Consider the following 18400-nt stretch of genomic DNA (forward strand, 5'->3'; position numbering starts at 1 on the left):
AATGAAACATGTAGGAGTAGCTGAAAAGAAAAATGAAAAAATTCCAATGTTCATGACCAGAAAAGAATACACTGGTTGGCCAGCAATAACTCATGAAACACTCAACTTGCGAGCCAACCCCTCTTAATGTCAACCTGTAATAAGTCGGCAAATATTTCATCACTTTGACCACTGTTTGGAAACAAGCTCTCCAAAAGAATAGCCCATTGGGACAACAAATAACACCTTCATTTTCTTGAAAGGAATGGCTTAACTGATTCTACCACCACCTGGATTAAATGAAACAACCCAACTGTTAGTCTTACACTAATGGATGGTTATATGTTTATTCTACCTTCCTGAGTTGCATATAGTTCTTACCCTGCCATCATAGGATAGAGAAGCAAATATCCAAGGTTCGCGACTACTCCAAGTTAGGCCTGAGAACATATATGGTTTTTGCATTTATTATATTATCATTTTTTAAAAGCATGGTATAGAGCAGAGGTAGGAGTTAGGACTGGTTACCATAAACACTATCTTCATAATCACTGTAAGAATTAAGCAGCGGGTCAGCCTGCTGAGTGGGTGATTCAGCTATGCTGTTACCAAAACAGAATTAAAACGAAAAAATATCAGTGAAGATCAACCAATTAAGCACAAAGTTGTATAAATCTCCAGAGAAGGGATAACAAAACAACCTTTCAGAGGTTGCCTCATCTTCGGCGGATGTAGGAGCCATCCACAAGTTAACAGTTGAGTCGGTGCCAGCACTCTGCAGATGTGAAATTCTTGTCGAGAAAGAATTTTCGAAATATACCAACAAACAACAATTTGCAATTTATTTTATCGTGTCTTAGATCTAAGGATATTTCTAAGCCTAGTTGATTCAGATGAATATTCATAATCAATTTAGTCCAACCGAGAGCCTAATGCTTAGACCTAGGAGACAATCTAGTTAAAATGAACGTTCGGTGAGAGAGAGAGAGAGAGAGAGAGAGAGAGACCATCATACTCAGGGTTACAAGTGACAGCCCATGTCCTGCAAACATTATTAAACATGTCACAATCAATGAACTTAAATATCCCCATTTCTTTCTAGTGGCACAGGACCAACTCAACATAAACTCAAATGTTGGAGATTTATTATAAATCAATTAAGTGCGAAAACAGAAAGAGTGAAGTTACTAAAAATTAGAAAAGACCCATAAGAGTACAAGTGCGTATGTCCAGGAAGATCTTTGACAGGACTTTTGGGCTTTCTAATATCCCATATGTGTATCCCAGATTCATCTTCTGCAGTGACCTGTAATAAAAGTGACAATAATAACTTAGAAGTATTAAACAGTAGAAATACCATCTGACTTAAATAAGTTCATTCACAAATCACATCGCAATCAACATTTCTATATTGTTGACCATTCTTTTACTGATTTCAGCAACTCTTATTTACAAGTGAGAGTCTCTTATGATTGACAAAATACAAAGGATCAACTCATCCCATCAAATCCTACATACCAGTGAAAAAATTATAAAGAGTGGTCCAAAATAGATAAACTTCCTTTGAGAAATTGTGATGAACATTTGCACTGATGGTTTATCTATGTGCTTAAAATTGAGATACAACTTCAGACTCTTCAAGTTGTGTATGATTAAACAAGATTTGTTAGTGTACATGTGTGCAGAGCAGATTTTCGACAGGCATTACGTGTTTGGCCACAGCTTTGACCAAAATGAAAGAAGAGTTTAATAGACCAGTAAATCCTCCCAATTTCATTTTCAAAAAGTTAAAAAAAAAAATACTCACAGTTTCTCATCCTCACCACATCACATTGACAATCGTAATTTATAATATCGGTGAACACATATTATCTAGGCATAACAGGTGTAAGATCTTGGCTTCACATAGTTATAGAAATAAGAAAGTTCTGTTTGATAGAAAAAACGATTTAACATGCCAACTCATACCCCTCAAAAGGCATTCTAAAAACCAAAGCTGGAATAGAAACAACCAAAAGGCTAATACAAAAGCAATAATGCAAATGATCAGTAAAATATGATTTTAAATAATAAATTATTCAAGCTAAATCCTTACAAGTATATGATTGTTCTTCATATCATAGTTAGCATTGCGGATATGGGCACACTCAATTGCATTTGTCTTCCTGTGATTATATAAAATTGTTATCAGACACCTCATAACTCTTAAGTGCAATCAACAAACTATATCCAGGTAAACATTCTAAGAAAACTGATCTGCAAAGAAACTAAATAGTTAAAGGAACAGGCTACAACATTATTCCTCCCGTGTCCTCTTTTCTACGGTTAGAGGAAGGCAGGTGATGAAATAGCATCTATTTGAATTTTGGCCCATGCATTTAGAAAAATAAGTAAAATCAAAAGGGACATAGAACACCAAATTAAATGACCAACAACATCATAATAATTAAACAGTTCAGACCTAATCAGGAAACAAAGATACACAGGGACAACATACTTCATTGTACGTAGATCCCAAAACTGGACTGATGATTCACAAGTTGTCGCAACAGCATTTATGTCATGTTGATCCCATGCACCACCAGATAAGTAATGAAGCATACCAGATGATTGCTTAGATTGCGCCTAGATTTCCACAATAAGATCGGAATAAGCATCAACTACTATATAAGCAATCAATGTTATATGGACTCAGGTTCAGACATCCGACACTGAATCTAAGGGCCAGACACATCATCATCGATTTAACTAATGCTGTATTTTCACCAAAGTCCACTCATATTTTCTCCGTATCCTATTTTCATTTTACCACTTGCTCATCCTCCTCACAGCTTTTAAACCTCAAAACATCCCTCGCCACCAAGAACCACCTCTGTGAGGTTGGCTGCTGTGTTGAACTACACAGCAACGAGTCTGACACAAATTGTGTCAGCACCCATGTTGTGTCAACATGGGTATGGCTCCCTAAAGTGTTGAGTCCATGTAACATAGATATGCATTTGGATTTTTTTGTTTACGATAACTACACTAATATGTAGTCAATGTTTCTGCCAGGTTAGATAAATGCAAAGTTTCGAATTGCCACAAAATTTAATATCAGACACTGAATATATCGAATATATTCAGATACAGAAAATAAAAAAAAAGAAAGGAAAAAACGAAAAAGAAACAGAGAGTGAGTAAACAATGCAACCGATTACAAATTTATGTCAGTTGTGTCTTTGAAGAAGGTATTCCAGTGTTTATTCACTATCACAAATGTAAAATAAAACCTAGATGCTAGTACAATGACCATTGATGATAAGGAGAAAATCAATGCAGAACCTAATCTGGGCAGCCTTTTTTGAGCAATCTAAAGTCCATAAGAAAAGATTTTCATCATCAATGCTGATCAACTTATCATGTCTTCCAGATGGCCACCAGAGAACACTGTTAATAAAGTAAGCCAAAATAAATTTCACAAAAATGTCCGGTACAAAACGCAAAAAAAATATAGAACTTCAATAACTTGGGGGAAGTTTGAAACAGGAGGGGCAGCTGTAAACACTAATTTTTTTATTTTACTTAAATTATTATTTTTAAAATTATTATTATTATTATTGTTATTATTAATATACATTATTATTTTTATTATTTATTATTATTATTATTAAATAAATACAAATATTGTTACAAGCCCAAAAATATCAGTTACAAGAGCCCAAACATGGAGGCCTAGGTCTGGATCCAATCCAGACGACCCAACTAGCCCTATAGAGCCCAAATGTGTAACCCTAAACTTAGTTAGGGTTTACATATCATCATCTAGCCGCCAATGTCATCCACCGTTGGATCTGGCCAGATCCAACGGTCCAAAGCTCTCCAACAAGAAACCCTAGGGTTATGATACCCTAGGGACCAAGCGGCCGCCGCTGTTGCTGCCATCACCTCCACGTTGCTCCGCCGCTGCCACGACGCCACCAACAGAAGACTCCAGAAGTTTTGCTTCCATGATAACATCCGCCCACGTCGAGATCTATGGTGAGTCACCACCATAGCTATGGTGACTCACCGAGAAACCCCTCTGGGACCGGTCCGACAAGAGCTTCATCGAAGCTATAAAGTCTCGGCTCACCTGCAAAAAAGAAAGGAGACAGAGAGCAACGGAGAACAAGAGACCACAACAACGACGAACAAACAGAAAGAGGAGACAACAACCAATAGACCAGAGAGAGCAACGAAGAGATACCGAACAGACAACAGAAAATAGAAAAAAAATAACAACAACCCTCAGCAGCAAACAAAACAGAAAGAAAGAAAGAGAAAGAACTTACCGAGGAAACCATGCGGTAACCGGAGACGCTACGTGCCGATGAAACATTCGAAATACCCGAAGGTATTTCTCTAGATATGCTTCGATCAAGAGTTTTTTAGGGCAAACCAAGGCCATATTCGGCCTTGGGAGGTTCTGGGCTTTATTTTGGGGTCTTTATGTAAAATCTGACCACCGTATATAGTAGCCGGCGGCGGTGGTTACCACCGGAGCACGGTGGTCAACATCTCTGAATTTCCCTCAGGCGAGGGAAGCCGGAGAGAAACGAGAGAGATGATATATCTCTCTCCAGAAGAGAGAGAAGAAGAAAAGAGAGAATGAGAGGCTTGGAGCCTTTCTCAGCCGATTTAGGGTATATAAATCCCTCCCCAAACGACGCTGTTTTGGGGAGGGACCCCTGCGTAATTTCTCACGTAGGTAAACCATGCCCGCTAACCTCTAAGTTTTGTAAACTTTCATTTTGATCATTAAACTTAATTTTTATACGTTTTAATTATATCTTTGAATTTTAGTTTATTATAAATTAGTCACTGATATGTGTATTTATATATTTAGGATAAATAATGCATTTAGTCCCTAATAATTTTAATATTTCTATTTTAATAACCGATTAAATAATTAATGGCTAATTACACTACTAGTATTTATATTTTATGATAATTCTAACCATGTCTCTTAATTATTTATATTTTATAATTTGATCATTAAATTTTATATAATCTTGATTTTAACCATAAGGTTTATTATTTTTACATTTTAAGTTAATATATTTATGAATATGATCCTATAGTTTTTAATATTATTACTTTTAATTTCTTTCATTTTAATTATTATTATTTTAGTTTATTATTACTTTTGATATATGTTTAAATTATTATCTTCATGATTATTTTATTATTATTATTAAGTTATATAAATATATATATAATATTTATTTATTTATTCTATTTGTTTATTAAATAAAAATCCTATTTATAAATTTAATTTTATAAATTACTTTTAAGAAAAATAAACATATTTTGATATGTATTTATTTTTTAATATCTAAGAAAAGAGCTGTCTTAAAACACCTGGAAGTCATTTTCTAATATTTTTAAATAAATAAATATCCTATTTTATAAATTATATTAATTGTTTTAATTATTTATTTATTTATAATATCGAAGAAAAGAGTTGTCTTAAGGCACCTAGAAGTCATTTTCTGATATTTCTAAATAAATAAATATTTTATTTATAAATATATATAAGTTAATATTTTTTTTCATAATTATAATTTTGAAATAATAATATTATAAATTAAATATATTTTGAATTTTTAAATTTCTAATAATAGAGACAATTTATAATTAAAAAGTACTAATTTTGGGCGTTGTAGGGGTGTTAATCTTCCCTAAACGTAACCGACCACGAATCCCTTTTTATTATTAAAAAGAACAAATTTTTTTTAAAACGCAGATCAGTTTATCTTTTAACTGATGTTTTCTTAAAAACTCTTTTAAAAGATAATCTTTAGGTATTCGACCTACCTGACCCAAAAGGCCGATGGCGACTCCCAAATTATTTTAAAAAAAACCCTTTTATTCACATCATTTTTCCCGCCAAGTAAAAAATTCGTGCCCGGACGAAAACTGGTTACGACAGCTTGGCGACTCCGCTGGGGACTTTTTCAAGCTTTTAAAATCAATTATAAATTGTCTCTATTAATTATAAATTAAAAATTCATATATTTAATTTATAATTCTTTCTTTTCAATTTTTTTATATATACTTATTATTTTCATAGTATTTATATATATTATTTCATTTTATTTGCAAGCATTTTATTTCATTATTTATTTTTCTGTTAGAGGTTTGAACATTTCTCCTCACACACAACACTTGCATTGCATAACATAAAGCTCTATAATCAAGCTTGTCCCTTTTAAGTGGGAGTGAAAGCGAGGTCTTCGTGAGAATTTATTCTCTGTGTCAGACCTAGCAAGTAGCTTTCGGGGTTCATATGCTCTATGTCTTCATGAGAATTTATTCTCCGTGTCAGGCATAGAGAAATGTGTCCCCTCGAATTGAACTCGATCCGCTTAAGTCTATAATGGACTAGGATTGAGGGTTTGACAGCCCAAGGGGGCATCAACAAGGACAATTTGAGTACCTTTACTCCTAGAACCAAAACACTGCATATAATGAACCCTAGAAATTCTCCTGATCTAAGACAGTACTGAACCTCTGTCGTAAGTGTACACAAAGGAGAAATAAGCTTTAGCTTTTAATTTATTATTTTTCTCTATGAATAAATGCATGCGAACTAGTAATCATGCAGTTAGGTTATTGTTTTTAAAACAAAGCATGGAACTAAAAAGCATGAGGTTAGGATATATTATATACCTTGATAGATATAATCTTTCTTGGTACTAACCAATTTATTTTTCATACATTTTGTTTTGCTCTAACTTGTTTATATTGATTTCTTTCGTTTGCATTGCATGATCATAGCATAACCAAAAGGTGCTGACTTGAAAGACTGTTCATTAAATTGGAAAGAAATCATAAATGGACAAAAAGTTTTATGATCGAACAAAATATGGCGTAATCATGGAATGGCATCCTGAGGAAACTCCAAAGATAGAGGAGAGCTATGCACCTAAAGATCATGTGTCCATTAAGGAGAAAGAGGAGATACGAGAAATAAGAGAGCAGATGTCCAAGATGATAGAAAGAATATCTGTTTTGACCAAAGGAAAAGAGATTCATGCATAAAAAGATATAGAGATCAATAAACATAATCTTGCAATTTCATATATGCAAGGGACTTTTGATCCTAATCAATTGGAGAAGTTACAGACAATCATCATTCGTATTCACAAGTCATCTGGAGATACCAAAGAAATGATGACAATTGTAAAAGCTCCCAGAGAAGAGAAGAAATCATGTAACCTGAAATCATCAAAGTTTAGTCTACTCCCAACGTCTAAAACTCAGGTTCAATCCAAGATAAAAGGTGGTTCTCATGTTGATGCTATACCTATATCATATAAAGAGTTGTATGAAAAGTTACTTGAAGCACGAGAAGTAGCTCCATATTACATAAAACCGTTCCAACCTCCGTATCCGAATTGGTATAACTTCAACGTTTATTGTAAATATCATGCCGGAGCTCAAGGACATACCATTGAAAATTGTCTTGCCTTCAAACGTCGAGTCCAAAGTCTTTTGGATCAGGGAATCTTGTAGTTTATGGTAAATGATCGACCTAGTTTGGTAACCAAAGATCCTGCTAGATTAATACCAAAAGTCTTCAAGGTAAGAGTATCAATAGGGGCGCCTAGAAAGAAGAAGATTTGCTGAGGTTCGAGGCTCAAATACATCATTTGAATGATCAAAACGATAAATTGAGCACCGAAATGGAAAGTATACAGGAAGATTTCCAGAAGGTCAGTCAAGCCTTTCAAAATGCTGGTATAGGGAACACCCCAGAAGAGTGGATAACAGGGGTCACCAAACTGAAGAAGAACTGTAACATACATGAAGGACGAGCCAAGAAGTTTTATCATAATTCACGAGTTGCAGAAGAAAGATGCAATACGTCTGTTAGTTAATTGAAAAGATGTCAAGTCGAAAATCAAAGGTTAAATAGTGCTATGACCAACATGGAAGCATCATATCAGATTCATCAGCTTGAGATAGATATTGAATTAAAAGCCACTATGGCCAAGAACAAAACATTGAAGAAATGTGTAGATGATTATGAAGATCTTGTAAGAGAACTTCTTGAACATAAAGATTCTCTCACAAGAAAAAATGAACAATATTGTTTACAACTTCGAGAGTTAATGCAAAAGATGAAGGACAAAGACAATATCATGAAGGAAGCCGCTGCTCAAGCAAACAATGTGGTTCATAAGCTGGTGGACTTAGCTAGTTTCACGAGAGAATTAAAGCAGATTGAGAACTCCACACCTGAGCATGAGTGGAAGTTAGTTTGGCTTTTAAGGGAAATAGAGAAGTTAGGAGTGAAAGCTATCCCCTACATGTAAAAGTTTTGTTTGATGTACCGAAGCTTTTGTGTTCAATGAAATCTGTTCTAAGATGATCACTCTTGAGTAATACCTTTTCATACATGCATTTACATTTTGTATCTGTGCATTTTCATTTTGTATTCTTACTTTTTATATCTTTGAATTGCACATTTTGCATTTTTATTTTTGGCATTTATGCATTTTCGCATTTACATTACATTTTTTTTATTTAAAGTATTGTTATATACATTAAATATAAAAACATGTAAGTAATTAATGAAAGGTTTTGTAACAGTAAAACCAAGGTCATTCATTCATTTTACTTTACCATCATCATGAAAACAATGGAGCAATCTTATGAGGGACTACAAGATCAGTGGCCAGAACAATTGACAGGGTTATATCAGGATATAAGGAAAGAAACATCAGATTCAGTACCAGATGGATCAAATCAAATTATTCAGTGTTTGACATCTAATAAAGAAGAGATAATTGATAAAGAGCAACCATGCTATCATATTGAAGAGTCGAGAAAGATAACATACTCTGGGGCATCCCAATTGAACCCAAAGAATAGCCTCATTAATTATTCACAGTATGAGGAAAGATTCAAGAAGATGGATGAAACAATCAGAAATATGAAAAGTGTTGATGCCTCCCACAAAGAATTAGAAGCAAGAGAACTCAGCTTGGGTCCAGACTTGATTATTCCCCATGAATTCAAAATGCAAAAATTTGAAAAATATGATGGCACCAGTTGTCCCTTAATCCATTTGAGAATGTTTTGCAGAAAATGGAAGGATATTTAAGTTCTGATGATCTGTTAATTCACTCTTTCCATGATAGCCTTATTGGCCCAGCAGTAGTCTGGTACAATCAGTTGACCCAAGAACAGATCAAGAGATGGGTTGATCTAGCTGATGCATTTTTGGAACAATATCGGTATGTTAAAGGCTTAGCTCTAACACGTATGGATCTTCGAAGAGTAAAGAAGAAAACCAATGAAAGATTTCAAGAATACGCCTTAAGATGGAGAGGAGTGGCAGCACAAGTTCAACCTCCCATATTAGAAGAAGAAATATCACATATGTTTCGTGATTCCCTTCCAGCGCCTTTCTTCGAGTTAATGCAGGCAAACCCGACGAAGGAATTTGAGAATCTTGTGACAAGTGGAGATTTAATTGAGAATGTAATCAATGATGAAAACTCAAAAGTCACATCTAGGAGCCCGACGGATCAAAAAGCAAAAGCTGATCATGTGAATGAGTGTCGCATCCAGAGTCCTCGCAATTGCAAAAGAAAAAGAGCGAGTAACTGTTCGGATCGACCAAAGAAAGTCATGCGATCAAGAAAAACTTTGGAAATGTTCCAAACTTCCATTTCAGACTTGTATCCTCATTTGGTTAAAGGTCAATACATTACACCAAGACCAACTAAAGTGACATCAAACCCTTCTGCTCATAGCTATGATCAAAATAGTGTTTGTAATTTCCACTTGGGGGTAAAGGGGAATTCTACAGGCAATTGTAGGCCACTGTTAAAAGAAATTGAGATGCTTGTTGACAAAGGGGTTTTGACACAAGAAATGATCAAGAAATGGGGGGGAATGAAGAAAAGAACCCTGATCCTATTACATACCCAACATTATAGGAATAATGAGGCATGATGCATAAACAAGTGGAAGTGTTATCTACCTCTATAGTACTTTCTATTTTCAGCATCTTGTTTGAACTTGTTCTTTTGTTCCTTTCTCCACCTTTTGTGCAATAAATAAATGTGTATTGCTTTTATGGTTATGAGCATTCAGTCAAATTTGCAATCTTGTAGTTCTTTGAATATCAACTGGATTAAAAAGCTCTTCATGATTAGAGTTATAATCTTTGACAGAATATCAGGTTTGAAAACCAGAAAAACAAGGACCATTGACCTTACCTCAGATGAAATACACCCAAACACTATCCTATTACAAATATGAGATAACCTTCTCCTATTGAAAGGAATTACAAAAAGGCTTGGTATTTATATATAGGAGCGTACAACATGGGGCATCATTGGTGTATTACATTACAAAACCGACTAGAGTATTTTTCTATTGATGACGTTCAATGATGAACGTAATCTTCACAAATAGGTAAATCTAGTTTAAGTCAGTTTCTTGAGAATTGAATTCTAACAAAGAGATTTTCTGAATTCCACCAAAACACCTAGACTATAACAGGTTCTTCTTAACAAGCTTAAGAAATTGGATTTGAACACCCATGTTATATTATTATACAATAAAGATTGAGTTGTCCCTCTAGAGCAATTGGTTAATCACTCTGGCTTTATGGATAATATTTAGCTAGTCTATTATACTATTATATGCAATAAATTTGTCCCTCTAGAGCAATTGGTTAATAGCCCCGGCTTTATGGATAAGTTTCAATTAACCTGATAAAGGTGATTATATTATTATATACAATAAAGCTGAATTCAGCTAGCCAAAATGGCAAATGTGTTAACAAATGACTAAGGGAGTTACGAAACACCTGTTATAGTCAGCTTCACACAAGCACCCAAAAATTTCATTTTTAGACCGATATTTTCGCACTACTTTGATTAGATGAGTCTAAATGAAAGATTCCAGAGAATTGAAATGGAAAGACTCTTGAAGGTCTAGTAATTGGCAATCCTAGTTGCATCATTTTGTACGTATCCGGTTAAAATACCAAGTCCTTAAAGTGAGGCATGTGACAAAGTTCACAAAGAGAGAGAGGAGTTACATCTTAAATAGATGTAACCATAGAAAATAGGAAAGCCATCCTGAAACCAATCCAAATTTTGATACTTGTCAAAGAGTTATAATTTCCAAACATTAAAGAATTTTTAATTCTTTTGATATTCTTTGAATTCATGCTTATGATTTGATTCTATTGTGAACCTGAGAAGGGCATTACTTTGCAAAATTCTTTCATTCTTCGATAAAGAAAGGAGGAAAAACATTTTCAAACAGGACAGTCTCAAATGAGGAAGGTCCTTGAAGCAATTGTTGCTTATTCTACCTCTGTTGTAGAAAAAGAATGAACGAGGCCAGAATGATGAAACATTTCACTTTCTTGAAAGCAAGTGGTCCAAGAAGCCAGAAAGTCTGGAGAATTGAACTTGTGGCGCTCTCCAGTGACATCATTAGCAATCCATCAGGAAAGATTATCGCTTATTTCATGCTGATAGCGATAAGCATCACCAGACAAATTATTTTCCCCAGCCATCAATCCTTGTTCTCTAGAAGATTACATCACAGAGCTATAAGTCCCATTAAGATGTATTATGGGAATGAACAAGTCACTACTTGCACTCTGATTATACTGTGATACTGGCTCAAGTCTTGATACATCATTGCTACTTCTTCTATGCCGATCACTTTCTTTGTCAAGATGATATTCATTATGTCCTTCAGAAGATTGCTGAATTTGAATTTGAGGACTTATGGCACAGAATAAGACATTGGAACAGAATCTACCCTTATAGGCCTTTTATATAGGGTAACATTGGTTACAAGATTCCAAAAGTTGAGATAACCAGTTTTACCACCAGCTAAACCTTTCCATGGTTAGGGAAGAGTGGGATATAGTAGTGCGTATTTTGGAGCAGCAGAAGAGGAAGTCACTGTAGCAGTCATTGCAAGAAAATGCACCAATAAAAATCTTCTAGTTCATCCTGATGATGTTTATTTGTTCCATTAAGGTTGTTACATTGGATGCCATCGACGACAAGGTCAAATTCGCCAAATTTACTCATCAATTGCTCCAACTGATCACCATTCAGTTCTTGCACATCTGTTTTCAAAGGTATGCCAAGACAATAGAAGGTAACCTATGCATCACTGATCCTAGAGAAAAAAGACAAGACATTGATACTACTAGGGAACATGTCTCTAGCAGATTCTACTCCTCGTGTATGGTTTTTAGGGAAACCTAGAAGCATTTCTACCTCATCAGATTTAAGCGGAACAACTTTATGCCTTCTAACTTATATCGGATTCCATTTTCGGCACTCATCAAGAACATACTTTTGAATACTCGAAGGTGGCTCATCATCAGAGAAGTTTCAAGAGCCTTACGAATCCTTTCTGTCAATTTGGGACTTCCTGTACACATTTGTAAACAGTTCAACTTGGTTCTTGGATCCCAGGAAGGTCACCATTTCTTTGTCAATAGAAAAGCATCATGTATGGTGCGTGGAAGAAGCATAATAAGAGGAAATCTATTCTCAATGGGCAGATTATGAACGTATTCCCTTTTATGTGAAGCAACACAAAAATACTTTGAATCTACAAATTTTGGCTCTGCATCGTATGAGTACCGTGACATTTCGGTCCAAACACTAATTGGAGCAAGTGCCACGTTCTCATAGTAGAAATAAGGAGACCTAATAGCATCTTCTGGAAGTGTTCTTTGAGTTATCTGATCTGGTTTGGTAGGAACCCCAGAACCAATCATTGGAATTGAAAGATGAACTGCATGATCGTCTTCATTAAGAAGCTTCTTTTCGAGCTTCCTCTACTTCTTCCTTTTCAAAAATCATATCCCAAGTTTGGCCTTTGCTTGTAATTGGGATCATTGCATAATGACTTCTTATCTTCTACCATAAGAAGTGTGTCAGTAGCCTTAGGCATTTGATCAGCACATATAAAATCTGTCAATTCTGCAATTGATGAATTTAGACCACATCTCTCCATGGTTATTGAAGCCTCAGCCTCTGAGAATCCCATTTTTGTCAAGTATAACAGTTTATTCTCCTAATCAGAATCAGAATTCAGGATTCCCTTGGTATCAGAAAGAACTATCAATATCTGTGAAATCATCCTGAAAGATCACTTCATAATCAGATGATTTGTTATCAGAATCAACATGTTGCATGGGTGTGGATTTTTCAAAGAGCATGTACCATTGTATATGTAGTCTTGCCAGTGCATCAGATTACTGTTTGCATAAATTGCTTTCTCTCCTATGGAAAAGTATACTTCAGAGATGGCCTTCACTGAAAGATAATAATCCACTGTGTCAGCCTGGAACAGATTACCAAGCTATTTTTACTGCTCTGTCTGACTAGATCCCTCCAGATACAGAAAATAGTCACCTCATTCAAAAGACACATATCTCTGTCATTTCCGTCAGAATGATTGAGCACTTCTTAAGTTTGTGACAACATGAAGATATTTCCTCAAGTTACTTGACAACTGCTGTTTAGTGACACCAGAATGAGAGTATTCAAGATAAACATATTTGAGGCATGAATAAAGCTACAAGTACCCACAACAGTACATTGTCAAAATTGAACCTCGTGGGGATCACGGTATTGAAATCAAACAAACATTGGAAGTAAGCCTTACAGTTTAGAAGGTTGGGGGCATTCTAAAGGTCCAATTCAGACAGATTCATGCGGGACATCTTGAAAACCCATTTCAAACAAAAATAGAATAGTGGGTCATTTTGGGTATTCTTGGAGGCTCATTTCAACCAGAAATAGAATGTTGGGACATTTTGAAGGTTACTTCAGACAGATCCATATGAGGTATTTTGAAGTCTCAGATTAACAAGAAGCAAATACTGGGGCATGCTGAAAGCCCCTTTCAAATAGAATCAGGAATATTGTTGTATTTTGAACGTTTGTATTAGCAAATGTTGGGGCATATCGAAAGCCCATTTCAGACAGAAATGATTCATGTGGGGCATTCTGAGGGCCCACGCCAGTATGAATATTTGGGCATTTTGAAAGCTCACATTAACAAGAAACCAATGTTGGGGTATGCTAAAAGCCCCTTTCAATCAGAATTAGGACTGTTGATGCATTTTTTTAGTAATGTTGGGATATGCTGAAGGCCCATATCATCATGTGTTAAAGATCATTGATTTGAGAAAATATTTCCAATGAGACAGAAAGATATGAAGAATGAAAATGATAAAACAGTGACAGTCGAGCTGACTATATTGCTTCGTTCATCATGCAGTTGCATTAGGGTCCTGTTGTTGAACAAATATATACTCAGCAAGTATGGTTTTAAATACCCAATCTTCTTAAACCATGTGTCACATGACAATGTGTTCTTTGATAAACTACATCATGATTGCATGAATAAAGATGATCCCCAGGTAGACTACTCGATCCAGGGTTCAGTTCCTCAAGATCTCAGCTTTGAATTTTGTATTATGTGTGTCGGTGATGATTGGAAATATTTCTTTGAGATTCATGGCAGTTAGTTTCAACCATACTGTTGGGATTACAAAGCTGTTTTCACAATAGTTTTCGCTTAATCGATGATATTGGAAAGGGAGACTCGACTCACTTACATTACTGTTATTCCCGCTATTACTGGGCTATCATTGCCAGCCAGGCTGAACTGAATTTTTATCTATTTTGGGTTTTATCGTGTACGTTTTATCCCCAACAGCAAGAAATCCACGGATATCTTTCTGTACATGGATCCTATAGCTGAGGTGTTTCTAATTTCTACAATGCTCATTACAGAAGAAAACGTGATCAATATCACACTTACCCTTGCCTGAGACAATATCAAGATCAATTGGTATCTCTCATTCAATTCATCACTAGCATATCTTGAGAATTTGATCAACTTTTTGGTCACACCAGCATTTCACTTGTATTCCCATTGAGTTTTGTTCTCAAGTGGTCTTGTGACATCATATAAAAGCTTTGAACACCATGCAAAGAGCTTCATTGACCAACAATTCGAGTAGAAGCCACAGGAGATGAAGAATGTGTTGTCAAATATTTTATGAACCAGTGATTATGGTGTTGAACCAATGTTGTTATCATATGGTTTTCCTTTATTAATACAAGATGAAGTCTGTCTTCTTCAACCCTAAGATTAGAAATAAGATATAATGAAGATTTCTTTCCACAAAAGGAGAGCTGAAATTTTAAACAAGAAACTAGTGGAGCCAACTAAGGTTGAACGGCAGGTTGTTATTAAACATCTCGACATGATATGGTCCAAGTTGCCTTATTCGAGATCTTATTATATGTGGAGACATGAAAGGAATTAGAATAAATTTTCCTTGTGATGTGTTTCAAGAGTTAAATTAGAACAGACTCTACTCTCCTAATTAATCCCTGCTGAGTCAAGCATATCTACATCTACACTCTTCAAAGATGATATATTCTCTTTTCAAAGATGAAAGCTTTATTGGATTTCTACATAAGTCTAGACAAAGAAAGCCGGTGTTACCAAAGAAAATGGGGCATCATGGTCATAATTTTGACTACGACAAGAGTTCCATAAATGAAACATTTCTTCTGAGACTTAAATGAAGTTAAGAAGACGCAAAGATACAAGTTGATCAGATGATTCTACAGAAATGAAAGTTTGATAGCATAAGTTTCCACACTGATATCGAGAGGTAACCCTGGCAATAAATGATGAAGTGAAGGAAGACCAAGTTCACCACTTTGAAGTTAAATGAAGATTGCATCAACATTCATGCATTCATAAGAATATCATTTACACAATAGACAATGCATTACATTGATACATCTGAGTGCATTCAAACATGAAGTTTTACAGATCTTCGGAAGAACAAGAAGATTCATGGTAAAAAATACCTTACACGAAGAAGGTATTCAAAACCACAAATACAGGAATCATACAAACATCTGAAGAAGAGATGGACGCAATCCAAAAAAATGAGCATTATCTTGAGATTGGGGCATGTTACCCAATCAACATGTTATTTTGAAAAATAATGAGAAAACGATTTCCATAGTTTCTCATTCAATCTTTTCTAAAAATGAAATTGTTGAAAAGTAAGAAAACGATTTCCTTAGTTTTTTTACTTAGTAAACTATTTCCCACATCTGTATGTCCTGCAGTGCATGATGTTTCCAAAAAGCCTTCGGGAGCTTTTTTATGTTGTTATTTTGAAAAATAATGAGAAAACTATTTCCATAGTTTCTCATTTTATCTTTTCTAAAATGAAATTGTTGAAAAGTAAGAAAACGATTTCCTTAGTTTTTTTACTTATTAAACTATTTCCTACATCTGTAAGTCTTACAGTGCATGATGTTTCCAAAAAGCATTCGGGAGCTTTTTGATGTTTTCAAAGCCTTAGGGTCATCTGTAAGTCCTACAGTGCATGATGTTTCCAAAAAACCTTCGGGAGCTTTTTGATGTTTTCAAAGCCTTCGGGCCATCTGTAAGTCCTTCAGTGCTTGATGTTTTTAAAACCTTTGGGTCATCTGTAAGTCCTTCAGTGCTTGATGTTTTCAAAACCTTCGGGTCATCTGTAAGCCCTTCAGTGCATGATGTCTTTAAAACCTTCGGGTCATCTGTAAGTCCTTCAGTGCTTGATGTCTTCAAAACCTTCGGATCATCTGTAAGTCCTTCAGTGCTTGATTTTTTTAAAACCTTCGGGTCATCTGTAAGCCCTTCAGTGCTTGATGTTTTCAAAACCTTCGGGTCATTTGTAAGCCCTTCAGTGCTAGATGTTTTCAAAACCTTCGGGTCATCTGTAAGCCCTTCAGTGCATGATGTTTTCAAAGCCTTCGGGTCATCTGTAAGACCTTCAGTGCATGGTGTTTTCAAACATTTCCATCCCACCAAATGAAAAATTATTGTTTTTTCGTCTTTGCTCTATTCTTGTTAACACAAAAATGAGCAAAGAGTGGGCAGCTGTAAACACTAATTTTTCATTTTACTTAAATTATTATTTTTAAAATTATTATTATTATTATTGTTATTATTAATATACTTTATTATTTTATTATTATTATTATTAAATAAATACAAATATTGTTACAAGCCCAAAAATATCAATTACAAGCCCAAACATGGAGGCCCATGTCTGGATCCAATCCAGACGACCCACCTAGCCCTATAGAGCCCAAATGTATAACCCTAAACTTAGTTAGGGTTTACATATCATCATCTAGCCGCCAATGTCATCCACCGTTGGATCTGGCCAGATCCAACGGTCTAAAGCTCTCCAACAAGAAACCCTAGGGTTATGATACCCTAGGGACCAAGCGGCGCCGCTGTTGCGGCCGCCGCTGTTGCGGCCGCCGCTGTTGCTGCCATCACCTCCACGTTGCTTTGCCGCTGCCACGACGCCACCAATAGAAGACTCCAAAAGTTTTGCTTCCATGATAACATCCGCCCACGTCGAGCTCTATGGTGAGTCACCACCATAGCTATGGTGACTCACCGAGAAACCCCTCTGGGACCGGTCCGACAAGAGCTTCATCGAAGCTATAAAGTCTCGGCTCACCTACAAAAAAGAAAGGAGACAAAGAGCAACGGAGAACAAGAGACCACAACAACGACGAACAAACAGAAAGAGGAGACAGCAACCAACAGACCAGAGAGAGCAACGAAGAGATACCGAACAGACAACAGAAAACATAGAAAAAAAAATAACAACAACCCTCAGCAGCAAACAAAACAGAAAGAAAGGAAGGAGAAAGAACTTACCGAGGAAACCACGCGGTGACCGGAGACGCTACGTGCCGACGAAACATTCGAAATACCCGAAGGTATTTCTCTAGATCTGCTCCGATCAAGAGTTTTTTAGGGCAAACCAAGGCCATATTCGGCCACATAATTTGAGAGAATCCAGACAGTTGCATAATGCACCAATTGCCATCAGATTGGAAAGCAATTGGTGCATTATGCTCTTACAGATACTTCATGGAAGCTTGGAAGAAACTCGAGACACACACGATACGCAATCATAATAGCTGAGTGAATGACAAGAACTAAGCATTAACATATACTACTACCATCATACAGTTTGTTTACAGAATCAAACTCCCAGCTCGGTCATTTGAAAAATATAAATTACAGAAATAAAAGTACAAAAACAAAGGTTAGCAACAAAATAGCAGTATAACAGTATTAAAAATTTAATTTAAATAGTTGTGCAGTATTAATCTAAACTAACACTCATCCCTTTTTTAAGCAAGAAAAATCCTCTAATTTTATCCCCATCCCCGCTACAGGCTTCTTTCAGCCACCTAATTTCTATTTCTGATGAAAATTAAAATGAATCAACAATTAATTTTCTTTCTCTCATTTCAAAATTTCTGATGGACATCATCAAGAC

At 35.5% G+C, this 18400-nt stretch overlaps 1 protein-coding gene across 1 annotated transcript; it reads right to left on the minus strand.

Annotated features, from left to right (window-relative positions):
* Positions 1–161: 161 nt before the first annotated feature.
* LOC120130023 (WD repeat-containing protein DWA2-like) lies at positions 162–17885 on the minus strand. The gene is made up of 13 exons (XM_039147378.1): positions 17826–17885; positions 17504–17566; positions 4031–4093; positions 3869–3924; positions 3309–3477; positions 2477–2604; positions 2075–2144; positions 1197–1285; positions 977–1021; positions 681–755; positions 508–581; positions 361–419; positions 162–269 (listed from the first exon to the last, which is right to left on the minus strand). The coding sequence occupies exons 1-13, from the start codon at positions 17883–17885 to the stop codon at positions 228–230; spliced, it is 993 nt and encodes a 330-aa protein (XP_039003309.1). The 3' UTR covers positions 162–227.
* Positions 17886–18400: the final 515 nt, after the last annotated feature.

The sequence above is a fragment of the Hibiscus syriacus genome, unplaced genomic scaffold (assembly GCF_006381635.1).
Source record: "Hibiscus syriacus cultivar Baekdansim isolate YM2019G1 unplaced genomic scaffold, ASM638163v2 tig00110505_pilon, whole genome shotgun sequence".
Lineage (NCBI taxonomy): Eukaryota > Viridiplantae > Streptophyta > Magnoliopsida > Malvales > Malvaceae > Hibiscus > Hibiscus syriacus.

What these genes read in the sequence shown, in the direction of transcription:
- LOC120130023 (XM_039147378.1), bottom strand. Translation starts at nt 17,885, where the DNA reads ATGGCCTTGGTTTGCCCTAAAAAACTCTTGATCGGAGCAGATCTAGAG. An exon ending in TGAAGAACAATCATATACTT is followed by an intron (nt 1,286 to 2,074) that starts GTAAGGATTTAG and finishes CTTTTATTACAG; the next exon opens with GTCACTGCAGAAGATGAATC. An exon ending in GAGTATGATGGTCTCTCTCT is followed by an intron (nt 756 to 976) that starts CTCTCTCTCTCT and finishes TTCACATCTGCA; the next exon opens with GAGTGCTGGCACCGACTCAA.